The sequence below is a fragment of the Geotrypetes seraphini genome, chromosome 2, assembly GCF_902459505.1.
Source record: "Geotrypetes seraphini chromosome 2, aGeoSer1.1, whole genome shotgun sequence".
Lineage (NCBI taxonomy): Eukaryota > Metazoa > Chordata > Amphibia > Gymnophiona > Dermophiidae > Geotrypetes > Geotrypetes seraphini.
In genome coordinates, this window is record NC_047085.1 from 361,753,781 (window position 1) to 361,769,457 (window position 15,677).

The 15,677-nt window shown below is 41.4% G+C and overlaps 1 protein-coding gene across 9 annotated transcripts in view; it reads right to left on the reverse strand.

Annotated features, from left to right (window-relative positions):
• COBL (cordon-bleu WH2 repeat protein) overlaps positions 1-15,677 on the reverse strand; it is a 398,758-nt gene that overhangs the window by 72,189 nt on the left and 310,892 nt on the right. For 8 of the 9 annotated variants that reach the window (XM_033930509.1, XM_033930508.1, XM_033930507.1 and 5 more), the window contains 2 exons: positions 6,603-6,720; positions 232-402 (listed from right to left, as the gene is read on the reverse strand). In XM_033930509.1, coding sequence (XP_033786400.1) covers positions 232-402; positions 6,603-6,720 — 289 coding nt within the window. The remainder of the gene's footprint in view (positions 1-231; positions 403-6,602; positions 6,721-15,677) is intronic. The other variant, XM_033930512.1, reaches the window with a different exon arrangement.

Sequence of the window (15,677 nt, forward strand, 5' to 3'; positions counted from 1 at the left end):
AACCATCGTATGACCATATGTGTGGACGAGTCATTCCCTGCATTAGGAAAGCTTAGTTCCCAGGGTTAGGCACATCACTGACTAAAGCCGGATATAATGCATTGCACCCTGGTACAGAAAAAAAGGAAAATAAGTTGTGTACAGGATGAGAAAAGTTCAGAATCCAAAAAGGAAAAGTTCTGGTAAAGTAGAGAGGAATGACTGTCAATATTTTATTTTTTTCAGACGTACAATTCAGTAGCAGTTTGGCAGGTTCCATAATGTCTGCTTCATTCTGAAATACAAGCGGGTCCATATCATCTACGTCAGGAGGAGGGTATGGAGGGGGAGGGGGGATCACTAACAGAGGCGGAGCACGAGTGTTGCCTCTTGGAGGCTTTTGTGGCACTTGTCTTCCATTACCTGTGTGGAGGTATTAATGAATTAGTTGGTTAGATATTTTCACTGATGAACACTTCCATCTTCACTTTTAAAATAAAAACACAACAGCCACTCAGAGCGCTTATAGATGTATATGTACAGTTCTGTGCATGTCTAATGGTGTATAGAAATGACAAACAGTAGTGGTAATACAACATATTAGGCGATTTGCTTTAAGTGAATCTTTTCATAAAGGTGGTTAATAAATCCCAATCAATCTATGTTTATACATAGATAATAATCTCATGCACAAACAAAAGTGAAACAATTTTCATTCAGTTTTCCAGCAACACACAGAGGTTCTAACGCCTTCATACATGCTCTATGGGGAAACATTCGTATTGCTCAATATTATGTTTATGTTTAATTAGAATTTGTTAAACCGTATCAGCATATTACAGACCTAAACGGTTTACATTATAATACAAATAATATATGAAAGGAACTCCATTAGAGATAGAAAGTACTAGATAGGGGAAAAAATAATGGTGCTGAACCAATTTTCTTCATTAGATATGAGGGGTGATCATGAGATACCTGGAACATATTCTACAATGTCTATTCATTTTCATCCAGGTGGTATTTTTTTGGGACAGGCTTCTAATTTGGGGATTCAGAGCAAGGGTCCGAAATTCTGGTTGATAAAGGCTTGTATTGTGGGAAAGAAATGCATCCTTCAACACTGGACTCAGGATCTTTTTGGCACTGGCACAATCGCTTACTTCAGTTATTGTTGTTAGAACTCAGAGACCTGCATCTCACTTTCAAGCAGCATCAGCATTTTCTACACTGTCTGGGGTCCTTTCGTATTATCTTTACATCCACGACTTCGTAATCATCTTTTAAACCAGGGATCTCAAAGTCCCTCCTCGAGGGCCGCAATCCAGTTGGATTTTCAGGATTTCCCCAATGAATATACATTGAAAGCAGCGCATGCACATAGATCTCATGCATATTCATTGGGGAAATCCTGAAAACCCGACTGGATTGCGCGAGGGACTTTGAGACCCCTGTTTTAAACCAACTGGGGAACACTGTTTTACACCATTGATGTCACAGTGTGATTAGCTTTAGGTTTGTAGTTCACTTTTACTGCATACCATCACTTCCGTGTCATAATAACTAAATATTTAGATTTCTTTCATACATTGGGGAGGGGAGGGAAGAGGAAAGTGGATGGGGAATTTCAGGATTGTCTAGGATCTACTCTAATACTTTCACAGGGGACCTACACTAGTCAGCTCTCTAGACAGGGATGTCGTCTGTGTTTGGGGAAGCTTTTAACGCAGCTTTGGGACTGGTTTTCTTTATCTATAATTGACTTACTGTTCTGGCCATGATGATTGGTCTATGTGACTGTCCTATAGATAATACCTTACTGTTATCTCTGATAGTATGGTTTCCTCTTGTTTATCAGAGTTCCAATGGATTCTTGGCAGGTATTGGGTGCTATGGTAACTATCGTGGGGTCTGGGGAGGTGAGGGGAAGGGTTTATGTATGCAATAGCAGTTGATGTATAGTAAAACAAAAAATGTCATGGATCATTGTAAATTTCTATTTGTTTACTGAATGCTGTTTTTCAATAAAAAGATTTTACATAAATCTCTGAGGCAGTGCCCCCATTGAGAGCGTCAGGTGCCTTCCCGCCTGATGTCGACACATGGGACCCTCAGTACAGTAAAAAAGCTAAGAAGCCAATTAGGGGAGATGGGCTACAGGTAAGTATCTTTGTTTTCTCCGAGGATGCAAAGTCAAAGGGATTGATGATCCAGAGACCTTGCGTAAAAGATATCCTGGAAATCATTAATGCTCCCAGCATGAAAAAGAATTATGAAGAAAATAAGTGAAAAAATGTACTAGGAAGGCACAAAAGAGCAAAAGTTTGACGCATTGAGATAAAGAGACTGAAGACACAGTTTCTCAGCTTGGCAGAAACTAGAGACTGAAGGTCAGATGGGAAACACCTGCATGCATGCAGTGGGGACACTGCTTCAAAAATTTAAAGTGACAGTGTCTGTATCGGGTTCTGTGGATGATGTCACTCACCTCTGAGAATATAAATCCTGCTTGTTCTCAGACTTTAAAGACCAAGTCACTTTGTAGCTCTCACTGAAACCAGTTTTAAGTTTTCAGTGCATTCTATGATGATAGCAGATGGTTCACTGTGCAGTGTCTAATCATTTTTACATGTTCTTGAGCAGGGACAAGGACAATTAAACAAAGCAATTTCACAGAAATTTTACACATTTTCAGATACCTTTCTCGGCAGCGCAGATCACTTAACAAGCTAAGCTGGGGCCTTTCCGTGGAGCTGGTAAATGCTATAAGATGGGCAGTTATAAATCAGAATAAATGAACTGAAATATCGCAGGGGCCTCATAGGGGCTTGGTTTTCAGCAGTGAAACTCATCCACAACAGTTTTAGTTTCAGGACAATTTCCATCATGTGATCACTCTGAAATCTGGGGATGGGGAATGAGTTTAAACAAAGTTGCCCATGAGTTCTGGTGATATTTTAAAAGTCAAGAGACAAGTTTCTATTTTATCATGAAAAGCCAAGTTTGTACACTGCTGCAAACTGAGACCTACTTGATACTTGCATACATTAATACTATTATGTTACCTGCAAAGTTGTATTTCATTTAAAAATAATATTTGATGTATAATTTCTGATTATTGTTTGCTATAATTAATTGAAATTTCCTCTGTGTTATAAACCAAGGAAGATGATCTTTACGTTCAAAAAAATGAGATGTAATTTTCTTTCTTTGCCTTGCTGTTTGAATGCTAATAAATATGAAGACTTAAGTATTTTTAATAGACCTGTTCTTTCACAGATTCCATGGTATGGGGCTTAGAATAAATATGGTCGAACTCAGAGTTTAAGAAAAAGAAGATATAAAACTGTAAGTCATATTCACTTCTTTCCTTTTCCCTTTCCACACCAAGCCTGAAATACCACATTTCATAAATGATAAAACATTATGCTGAGTTCTAACTTACCTCACTTGAGTAACAAAAACCCATGAGTCTGAAAGCAAGTTTTATTCATGGGGACTGAAATTACTACATTATAATTCATTGTGGACTGGACAGGTAAACAGAGATGGGAAAATCCCAAGCACCTGACTGCATGAGCAATTAAACTGCTGGCACCTGTCCCATGCAACTACTTCTGGGCTGAGCCAACAGGGAAAAAAAATCACAAATAAATGAGGCTAGGCCTGTGCCGGCTTAATCATTAGGAAAACTACATGGTCAGCCATTTGTTCACTTTATAATGCTTGATGAGGGCATGAATGGAAGCCATTACTACTCTGCACATTTCTTCCATACAGGCATAAGCCTTCTAAATGTATGAAGCACAGCCTGCTCTGAGTGTGCTTGCAGGAAATCCAGAGGAGACCTAGAGGATTTACGTTGAGATAAGCATCTTAAAAAAAAAAAAAATATATATATATATATATTTACACAGTTGTACTGGAAAAGCTACAGAGAAGGGTGACCAAAATGATACATAAGGAAAGAAATGGGTGGCGGAGCGGAGGAGCACTCCTTTATAAAATTGCCCCCATGGTGGGTACATATCGCCACAACCCATAGATGGATGGTTATACATAGAATCAGTGTCATCACTTCTGAAGTTACTCCTAAGGCAACAGAAGTACTAAATTTGAAGGAACAATGGATGACAGAATTTAGACTGAAACTTAATTCAGAAAAAACAAAATTCTTTGTAGCTTCGTCACACCCGCTTGATACTAAAACATCACTGTGCATCAATAAACTTAGTTACTCTATTCAATCTACTATGAAGGTTTTGGGTGTAATACTGGACCAGGGCCTAACCAAGAAAGACCCAAGTGGACTCTTTGATTAGAAAGTGTTTATTTACTCTCCAGAAGCTTCGATCCTAGAATTCTGGTACAATCCCTTACATTGAGCCAACTTGATTACTGTAATGTTGCCTATCTGGCAATTTCCCAGAAGAATAAGCAGCGATTTCAACTGGTGCAAAATGCGGTGGTCAGGCTGATTTTTTTTGTTGAAGAAGTTCGATCATGTAACTCCTTTCTACCAACTCCTGCATTGGTTGCCAATGGAGGCACGTGTGAAGTTTAAGCTTGGATGGTTTCTTGCTTTAAGGTACTATTCGGTTTAGCTGCTAAAAATATAACTGACCTCTTCTCTTTCTCACACTTGAATTTTGTTTCTCCACCGGTTAAAGGATGTAAATTTAAAAGACATCAGCAACATCTTTTCTCATATCAGGCAGTATTATGGGCAGTAAAGATCTGGAACAATTACTTATGCTTACTAATATTTATGGGGAATTTAGGAGACACCTAAAAATGTTATCTGTTCCTGAAGTACTTAGGTAGCTGATTTGTACAATCTTTCCCACAATAACTTATCTCTAGAGCTGTTAGTCACTAGTTTTCAACTTTGTTAGTTCTACTCAATTTGTAGTATTTTTAATCATTGTAAACCGCATAGAACTTCACGGTCCTGTGGTATATAAACTGTTATTATTATTAAAGGATTCCAGCATTTCCAGGACAAATACTGTAACTAGTATTCAATGGCGCTCATTTTCAAAAGAAGAAAAAAAAAAATGTCTCAATGCAGCACAAAGTGGTACATGGATGTTTTTCATAGCAAAATGTCCAAGTCGCAATTTTCAAAACTCAGATTTGAGACGTTTTGCTCCGCAGTTCATCAAAATCGTTAAGGAGCCGTGTTTTGGGCAGGTCCAGAATCTGGACATTTTTTCTGGAATAATAGAACAAGATAAAAAAAAATATCTAGGGCAAAAATTGGGATATTTTTATCTGGACCTGTTTCAATCACTAAGTCAGAAAAAAGTGTCCTAACAGACCAGCTGACCACTGGAAAGATTAAGGCATGATCCCTCTTTAACTCCCAGTGATCAGTGACCCCCCCTCCCACCTCCCCAAAGATGCGAGAGTGGACATGATCGAAACATTCAAGGTACTGAAAGGAATAGACTCAGTTGATAAGGACAGGTTGTTCACCCGCTCCAAGGTAGGGAGAACGAGAGGGCACTCTAAAGTTAAAAGGGGATAGATTCCGTACGAACATAAGGAAGTTCTTCTTCACCAGAGAGTGGTAGAGAACTGGAACGCTCTTCCGGAGTACGTCACAGGGGAAAACTCCCTCCAGGGATTCAAGACAAAGTTAGACAAGTTCCTGCTGAACCAGAATGTACTCTAAGTCTCCGTTTCTCCAGGGAAAAGAGCCCCAGTTTCTCCAGTCTTTCAGCATATGAACAAATTGAACAAATTGAAGACTAACTTTACAAACATATTAAAACAAGAGGAAAAGATGGGAAAAGAAATACAAATTGTTGATAGAAGAGAAGACAATTATGGTAAAAAACAATAGGAAGGGAGAGAACAATGAACCTCAGAGAAGTTATAGAATTGGAATGAAACTCCTAGTCAAGCTTTCTAATTATCAAATGCATCCTTAAAAAGAAAGCTTTTTAGTTTGCTCTTAAATTTATCCCAGGAAGGTTAGGTGGTTTAAGTGACCAGCTTTGTGGTAGAGCACCTTTTCTCTAAATTTATCTAGTTGAAGCTCTGTTTTAGCAGAAACATGTGGAGCCCACAGATCAACGTTTGCTACATCAATGAGGCTCACCTCTTACATCTGGGAATAAGCAATATGTAATGGATTTTCCTGCTTGGATCTGCTGAATATTTCCAAATAAACCAGACTGCTCCCTGTTGAAGACAGCAGGCTCATTTTGGTAGACCATTGGTCTGATCCCAGAATATCACTTCTTATATTCCCACACAGTGCACCATACTAAGGGAATGCATACATTTAACGGTCAGCATTTCTAAAATAAATAAAAGCCATGCTCCCAAAGGAATTCAGTACATAGCAGTTAGTGGTACACACAAATAATTCCATCCTGTAAACAGAGCTCGGGTTGATTGATTTTTCTGAAACTATAATATCAAAACTACAGAACTGAACTGAACTTCCAACACTGACTTACAGATTAGATTGTCTTCAGCTGGACCTTCGTGGTTTCTTCTCCCAGGCCCCCCCTTCCCCAACCAAACTTCCATGCATAGAGAAAATGGAAAAACATCACCCAGCAAGCAGCTACACACAAGGCCCATGTATTCCTGGAAGCTAGGCATCTCACCCATGTCACTTTTTCTCTTCTCTTCCTTCTCTTCTACTTGATTTGGCACAACGGGAGTTGGCGGAGCTGGGGCACGCCGTTTCTTTTTCTGCAGCTCATTTTGTGATGTTTGTACAATCTGAAACCAAACCAAACAAAGCAAGAGGAATACGGTTAACAGTCATCATCATTCATTTCTTGTAGATGAGGATACATATTTCACTTCAAAACAGAATTTCACTCTATTGAAAGCAAAATTGAAGCAGTAAAATTGAAACAGTAAATGCAATTATGCACAATTGAAGCCGCTGTCACCCAACCACTTCTTGGTCACTTCAAACTGAGTGCCAGCTTAGGACCTTTCAGTAGTGGCCTGCACTTAAGATTTGCTATGTCCCATCTTCCTAAGGACAGGAAATACAGTACGAAGGATGGGATACAGCAGAACTGGAGGGTAGGCCTCTAATGAAAGTTCTGACACCAATATTGAGTACTTCTGGAGCAGTTAAGAAGTAGGAAAATAATGATGGCCAAAGTAGGTGAAAGAGAAGGGGGAAGATGCTGGACATGGAGCCATGATAGGAAATAGGAGAGAAGACAAAATGTTGAATGTAGAAGTAGGGAGGGAAAAGGGAGATGCTGGCTATCTGGGGAAGAGATAGGAGAGGGGGAAAAGGGGATTGATTCCACCTGGGGGGGAAGGCCTTGAGCTTCTCCTGGCAATATGGAGGGGGAGGGACATGGCTTTGAACTGCACCTATGGGTAAGGCATATGGTTGAAAGCTCATCTAGGGTGTCAGATACCCATAGTCTGGCTCCATTCTTAAGACTACTCTTAAATCTTAAATGCTGGTTCATTATGATCATAGCCATGTCAATTTTAATCTTTTTTCTATAATAAATACATTTCTCATACTATTTGTCTTGTATATTTGTCATGACTAGATTTTATACCCCATGGAGCAGGGACTCTCTCTAAAATGTATCAGTATAGCATTATGTATTTCTAGCTTGCCTCAGAAATGATAAGCAGTAGCAGTCAGAGTGACAGCAGAAGCAGTAATTATATTCTCATACAGATATTCTTTGTAGACTTGGAGCGGGTGGTTCCCCCAACAGGATAAACCCATAACCCAGGAATTTTTATACCAAATAAAATATCTTGTATTCTTCAGCTGACAGAAAGCCAATGTAGATTGCGGAAGAGATGCAATGAAGCCTCTGTAGAGGCTGCACTAGAAAGTGGTTTCGTTGCCATGTTCTGCAGATGCTATAGTTAAAGGCTCAATCATAGATACTAAAATCTAAGCCTGGAACGGAAGGCAAACTAGATTAGAAACAGAGATACATAAAACACAATGGTGGCTGAGGTCATTAGGCGCAATCCGTTTGCCCATATTCATTTCTGGTGCAATGACAGACATCAATTCATCTTGACTTTCTTCTCAATTTGCAACTAGGGATCCTCTATGTTTATGCTATTTTTTTTTTATTCTGTTTTTCCCCCATCGCCTCCATTGGGAGGCCAATCCATGCAATTACCACTTCTTCAGTAAAGAAATGAGTTTTTGATTGTTTCTCTAGAGTCTACCCACTTAAAGCCTCAAGCTGTGACCTCTTATTCTAGAACAGTAGCCCACAATTGTATCCTAGAGGAACCTCCAGCCTGTATGGTTTCCAATATATTTAGACAATTATGTACATGAGACAGGTCTGCAAACAATGGAGGCAGTGCATGTATAACAGATTGCATCTCATGCATCCTGGAAACTGACAGGCTGGGAGGCTAGGCTTAGGTTGCAGTTTGCAACAACATAGGCAATGTCAATGACATAGCCCATTGTCATTTCATTGTACTGCCAAACTTGAGCAGAAAAACACATTAAGGGATGGTTGTTGTTTTTTTTTCATTCACTGATAATAGTGTGTACTTTTTCCAAATAGTATGCATTATGTACAAAAAGGATGCACTCCCTTTGCACAAAACGCACCCTTTTAGCATATAAAGAGCAAACAACTTGGCTCTTAATGTTAGGCACCAAGAGCCATATTCTATATACAGTATGATGCCTAAAATATTGGTGCTGAAAAGGATGACGCTTAGCACAATTCTATATTTTGAAATATATTTATTAAACAGCAAAGTGCACGCATACAAAGGTAACAAAATAACAATTTTCTTATATATCTGCACATTATAATCTCCAACTATCCCTCCCCCACCCTCCCAACCCACCCTATAGACTCAAAGCATGAGCATTCAAACAATCACAACTCCAAATTATACATTCAAAAGCCTACTGAGAGCGTGAGGGATAAGGTCCATCCAAAAGTGTTCGCAAATTGTCTGAAAGCGACGTCCTGTACCCCCATCAAGAGCTGCAAAGTGTCAATGTTCCAAAGAGGCTTGAATATTCATCAAATATTTCCAATGATTATACATCGGAGGGTCAAATGACAGCCAATTAGTCAAACTAGCTTTTTTGCCCAAGAACATCACTCTAGCTATAAATCCCGACAGTCCTTTGGGTTTAGGAGATGATATCTGAAAAAAGCCAAAAAGTGCTCTGGACGTAGGCAGCCAACACCTGCCCCATAAGGAGGTCATATAGCGACCCAAGCAAAACCAAAATTGTGTAATATACGGGCAAGACCAAAACATATGTCCCAGAGTGGCTCGAGCCTACGCACATTTGCGGCAGTTATGCACTAAGGTAATTCCCATCCGATATGCTCTCATGGATGGGATGTACAGCCGGAGAAGAAATTTAAGCTGAAGTTTCCAATGGAGTACATTAGAAGACAACTTACGCAAATTTTTCAAAACCTGTTGCACCTGTAAGCGTACACTGAAAGTCCTCCGACCAGGTGGCTGCTAGGACCTCCAAATTAATACCCTGTTGCATGTCACGGATTCCCATATGATGAAAACGTAAGGGAATCTGTCGCTGAGCAGAGAAACTGAAAGTCTCAGAAAGTGCTTCCCAAAACGTCTCAGAAAGTGGCACGCATGCAAGGATTGTATATAATGGCGGATTTGCCAATAGGCAAACAAATCCACCTCCAGAAGTCCAAAGGTTTGTTGCAAGGAACGAAAGGAGGCAAGATTCCCATCCTCCATGTGCAATTGGAAGATACAGTGATACCTTGGATTACGAGCATAATCCGTTCCAGGAGCATGCTCGTAATCCAAAATGCTCGTTTATCAAAGCGAGTTTCCCCATAGAAAATAATGGAAACTCGCTTTGATACGTTCCCCCCTCCCCCCGATAACCGGCATCGCTCCCCCCCGCTCGCAAAGACCCCCTCGCTCCAACCGCCCCCCCCCCTCCCGTGCGAACCGGCCCCCCCCCCCTGGCACTGGCATGCAGGCACAGATCGTGCCGGTGCCTAGAAGATCTTCCGGCTTCTGCCTGCCTTGAGCATGCATCTGCGCCGAGATTCTCGGCGAGAGGGAGAATTAGAAGTCCTTGAGCATGCGCAGATGCATGCTCAAGGCAGGCAGAAGCCGGAAGATCTTCTAGGCACCGGCATGATCTGTGCCTGCGTGCCAGTGCCAGATTGGGGGGGGGGGGGTAAGTTGTAGCGAGGGGGCCTTTGTGAGCGGGGGGAGCGATGCCGGTTATCGGGGGGGGGGGCTTCTTGCAAATCAAGTCAACACTCGGTTTGCCAGTGAAAAGTTTGCTGAGTGTTTTGCTCGTCTTGCAAAACACTCGCAAACCGGGTTACTCGCAAACCAAGGTTTGACTGTATACTGTAATCCTCGGGATGCCCACCTCCAAAAAGGGGGGGGGGGGGTTCTGCAATCCTGGAAGAAAATCACAATCACCCTGTACACCAGGCTAAATACCTGTGCCTGAGCATAAAGAGTAACTTAATAATACTTTAGTTTCCACCTTAAATATGTCCAGTGGTTGCCATCACCATGTTCCTCAGAAAGCCACGCTAAATCTATTGAGTTCTTAGTTACTTCGTGTGGTAGCCTTCCTCATACGGTGGGGATTAAGACAGAACTGTTCTAAGTTAAGTGGCAATTCAATAAGGCTATTATGAAATTATGACGATTTATTTATTATTAAGCACTGGCACTTTATCATAAATTAACACAACTAATATAAGAAGGTCCAAGTGAAAAACTTCACCGTATATTGGTTCCTATGAGGACGGCTACCACACGAAGTAACTTGATTAGAGACCTTGTGCATATTAGTGTTGTGAAATTTCAGTGAGCATAAAGAGGACATATTCTATAACAGTGCGCCTAATAATCCGCCCATGCTCTTCCCCTGGCCATACCCCCCTTTTTGAGATCTGTGTACTACAATTTACACAACCCACTTTATATAATACTCTGTCTTAGAGAGTTGTCCATGTAAATTCTAATTAGAGCCAATTATTGGCGCCGATTGGCTTGTAAAACAATTAAGTTCTGTGTGCAACCGGCAACGCGCACAGATTTGCACACACAGCTTTAGTCACACTATACAGAATCTGGCACCAAGTGCGTGCACATGCTGTAGAATAATAGCACTTATACACATCAGAGGCACAAATAATTGGCAGCTTTGGTGTAAGTGATAGGCGCTACTCTAGAATGTACAGGCCAAAGTCGCTTAGTGAGTAATTAAGGAGAGAGAGATAGGAAGGGAAGATAAGACATGGAAAAGTAGATTTTGAGAAGAAAGAAGAAATTGAATGCTAAGATAATGCCAGAGCAGAAAGTGAAGGAGAGAAAAACAGTCAATGGAAAAGAAAGCCCTGGAAACATAGTTATAAGCACAGAAAAATAAAGACACCAGAAAACAAAGTGCCTGTTGCTCGGATCTTATGTAGCAGCACATCAAGGTCATTTTTGCTCCTACCCATCTGGGGGAACACTTTAAACATCCGTCGACTGCTGTAACCTTTTAACAGTACTAAGTTCTTTATCAGAATTCAGTCTTCTGTAGTGAAAACCATTTTGATACAGAGACTGTTTACAAACTATTGTCTGCTTCTGCTGTGGTGCATTGGGAAATATTTACAACATTTGACATCAATTTCATTCAGGCCAGACACACTAAAGAATCGGCCAAGTTCAATGGAAGATATGACAAAAAACATTTTAGTGTGTTATTTTTTCAGTTCACAGTGCATAAATAAGATAGATAGATAATTCATTTATTTACAATTCCTTGATATACCACTGATGGCTAATTAAGGCTAATTAATTGGAGGAGCCTAATGGTTAGTGTAGCGGCCTTGGGAACTGGGTTCAATTTCCCTCAGTAATTAATAGCTTCTACATGGTTTACAATTTTAAAATATTGAGAAAGTAGGGGGAATTACAGAGCAGAGGAGCAAGAAAGAGAAGGAATATTAGGTCACTGAGCCATAGTTTCTAGGAAAAGCTGTGTTTTGATTAGAGCAGTGTATCACAAACTGAGTGTCGTGGCACACCAGTGTGCCTCCTGAGAGTTCAAGTATGCCACGGCACACTGGAGAAGAAGAGCAGTGCCAGTGCCAGCTGACTTATACGTCCTGTAAGGCCAGAGGTTTTCAACATGCAGTATGGTGCTGGCACTGCATGCCTAGCAACTTCCTGCTGCCGTCGCATATCTCACGGGATTCCTGCCTTCCTCGTCTTCTCTCCCCACCCTTAGACCAGCAGTGGTAGCTCAGTGTGTTTTTAACTTTGCCACACAGCTGCCGCTAGCATTAGTTTAGCCACTGTTTCATTAGGCAGCCTCGGGGCCTTTCCTAGGCTGGCCCGCTTCAATGATTCAACTTCCTCTTTCATCAGAGGTGGGACGGCCTAGCAAAGGCCTCAAGGCTTCCTAATGGAACAGTGGCTAAACTAATGCTAGTGGCAGCAGTGTGGCAAAGTTAAAAGCACACAGTGAGCTGCCGCTAGAGAGAGGAGAGGTACTGCTGGACAGGGGAGAAGGAAAAGGGAAGGGAGAAGGGGTACTGCTGGACATGGGGAGGAGGGAAAGGGAGAAGAGGTACTGCTAGACAGGGGTAAGGGGAGAATGGAAGAGAGAAGGGGTACTGCTGGACATGGGGAGAGGGAGAGGTGCTGCTAGACAGGGGGCAGGGAAAAGGAAGGGAGAAGAGGTGCTGCTGGACCGGGCAGAAGGGGAGGAAAAGGAAAGATGCTACACACTGGAGGGGAGGGTTAGATGGTGGATGGGGAGAGAGCATATTAGTTGTGAATGGGGTTGGGAGGAGTGAATGAAGGAAAATTGTTGCAGGAGGAGTGAGAATGATGAGAAAGGGAGAAATGGACATGGGTTGGAGGAGAGGGAGAAATGGTGCTTGGGGAAAGTTGGGGGTGGGAAGGAGGGATGTCACTCAAAGAAAGAGGCAAGGAGAGAGAGAGAGAAAGCATGCAGGAGGCAGAAACTGTTGGACTGATGGAGAGGGCGAGATGGATGGGGAGGACGGGAAGGAGAAATGTCACACTTGGGGGAAGGGGGATAGGGCAGAGAGTGAAAAGTTGGATTCATGGAGAAAGGAAGGGAGAGATGTTGGTTGGGGGAGGGAAGAAGGACTGGAGAAGAAGAAGCATGCAGGAGGAAGAGAGAAAGAAATGTTGGACTAGTGAAAAGGAGGGAGAAATATTGGACTGAGAGGGGGGCCAGAAAGGAGGAAGGGAAGTGAGATGGACTGCAGGGGGAAGAAAGGAAGAAGGGAGAGAGAAATGTTAAACTGGGGGGGAGGAGAGAGAACTAAAGGAAGGGAGAAATACTAGACCAGGGAATGGAAGGGAAGGAGGGGAGTTTGGTAGCGCTATAGAAATAATAATAGTAGTAGTACAGAGAGATGCCAGATTATGGGAAGGAGAGGAGAGAGATGCCAGATTATGGGAAGGAGAGGATAGAGATGACAGGCTGGGAAGAGGGGAAAGGAAGGAGAGAGATGTCTGACCACTGGGAGGAGGAAGGGAAGGAGAAAGATGTCGGACTACTGGGGGGGGAGGAGAGAGAAATAGAAAGGGAAGGGAAGACATGGAAAAGTAGATTTTGAGAAGAAAGCAGAAAAATTTAATGTTAAGATAATGCCAGGGCAGAAAGTGAAGGAGAGAAAAACAGCCAATGGAAAAGAAAGCCCTGGAAACATAGTTAAAAGGACAGAAAAAATAAAGTCACCAGAAAACAAAGATAGGGAAAATAATTTTATTTCATTTTTAATATCTTTATTCATTTTAAAGCCAAAAATAAGTGCAACATATTTTACAGACATTTTACACTTAACTTCTATCAAATTATATTTATGACATATACATATATCTTTCCCCCATAAATAATTTTATTTTCAGTATAGTGATTGAAATGTGTCAGTTTTGAGAATTTTTATCTGCTGTATATTTTGTGTATATGAAAAATGAATGGAAAAAAGTACATTACAGTTAGTAAAGGGGGTGGGATCTGGGGCGGAGTTTGGGAGGTCTGAGGTTGGGGGTACTCAGTTGATATTTGTTAGACTTAGGGGGTACTTAGCTTGAAGTAGTTCAGAAACACTGCTGTAGGCAATCAACCCTGTGCCAGTGCCTCTTCTTCTCTCCGGCCCTCTTCCCTGCTGACACCCCCTATTGGCATCTCAGAAACCATCCGGAGGGCCTCTGCGCATATGCGAACATCGACATGATGATGTCACGCATGCACATGATGTCATCATAGCGACGTCCACGCACTTTTGGGTGCCTTGAGCCGTGCCACTACCCTTTAATGCTTGAGAAATTTTGAGACACTCTGGATTAGAGTTTTGAATTTAGTGTAAGATGATTCTTGTTGTACGTTATGCAGGAGAGAGTTCCAGAGTTTTAGGCCTATGTAGCTGAAAGCTATTTCCCACAAAATATCCAAGCATAGAGAAGGAGGAGGAACCTGTAACAATCCAGTTCGTGAAGGAAAGTGGCAGGGCTAGCTGCACCTACTTTGGAAACAGGATACTAAATCCAAAGTAAGCTTTCTTCTGCAAATGCCATCAACAGGAAAATCTGAATAGAACTGATACCTCATTTATTCCAATTTTTCCATTATCTGCTGCACTGGGTCACATTACAAGAGGTATCAGGAGGGTCCCTCAGCCCTTCACTCCCTGGTCCTTTCAGTGATCTGAAAGGTCTGATGTAGCTCTTGGCCCGCAAACTTTGGCTCCTAATGTAAAGGACGGAAACTGACAAGAGCAGAACAGGATGATTTGCTTCCAGTGGTTAGTAATTATTATCTTGACATGTCACCAGACATGCATCTACATGACCCCATGTTACCATCATCAGAAAACCAGACCCCACCAATCCTGCTATGAGTAATTATCCTTTAATACTTAGGCAAGTAGCAGGCTTTACCTCTGTACAAAATGTTTACTTTCAGTGCTTGGGTCCAAGCCAACTCAACTGTATGCAGCAGGGCAAGGTTCACCTTTTGAAGTGGTTCATGGGGAATAGGCTCTATTGTATATCTTTCATTTCTCATGCAAAACAATTACTCTTTGCTCAAATGAGAACTCATGTGTGAAGAAAATTAGCTTGGCCCAGCCAAACTCCTGATATATTGCATAGTGCTTTCCACAGATATAACCAGTTCAGCTGAGAGGTGCTTGCTATGGGAAAGAAATATTAGTGAAATGAAAACAGAAAAATAGGAAGTTAACCTTTTCTGACTGAAAACTCAAAGTTCTCATAGGATTTCTAATTGCATTATATTTCTTTGAAGATAGTTTTTTAATAACATTGGTCAATATGAAGACTACTTACTGGGGATCCAATATTCAGAAGATGTTGAGTTCCTAAATTTAGGTTCCTACGATAACTCCCCCCCTTTTACAAAACAGCACTAGTGCTTTAAGCACTGGTCGCGGCGGTAACAGCTCAGATACTCACAGGAATTCTATAAGTGTTGGAGTTGTTACTGCCGCGGCCAGCACTAAAAATACTAGCATGGTTTTGTAAAAAAAAAAAAAAAAAAAAAGGGGGGGTTAGCTATCTAAATACATGCCCTGTTTTCAATTAAATTTAGGAATATAACTTTTCAGCTAAAAAATCGTCTTAATTTTTTTTCATATAGGTGCTTAAAAGGTACGCTCATAAATTTAGGCCTGCCATTCATTTGT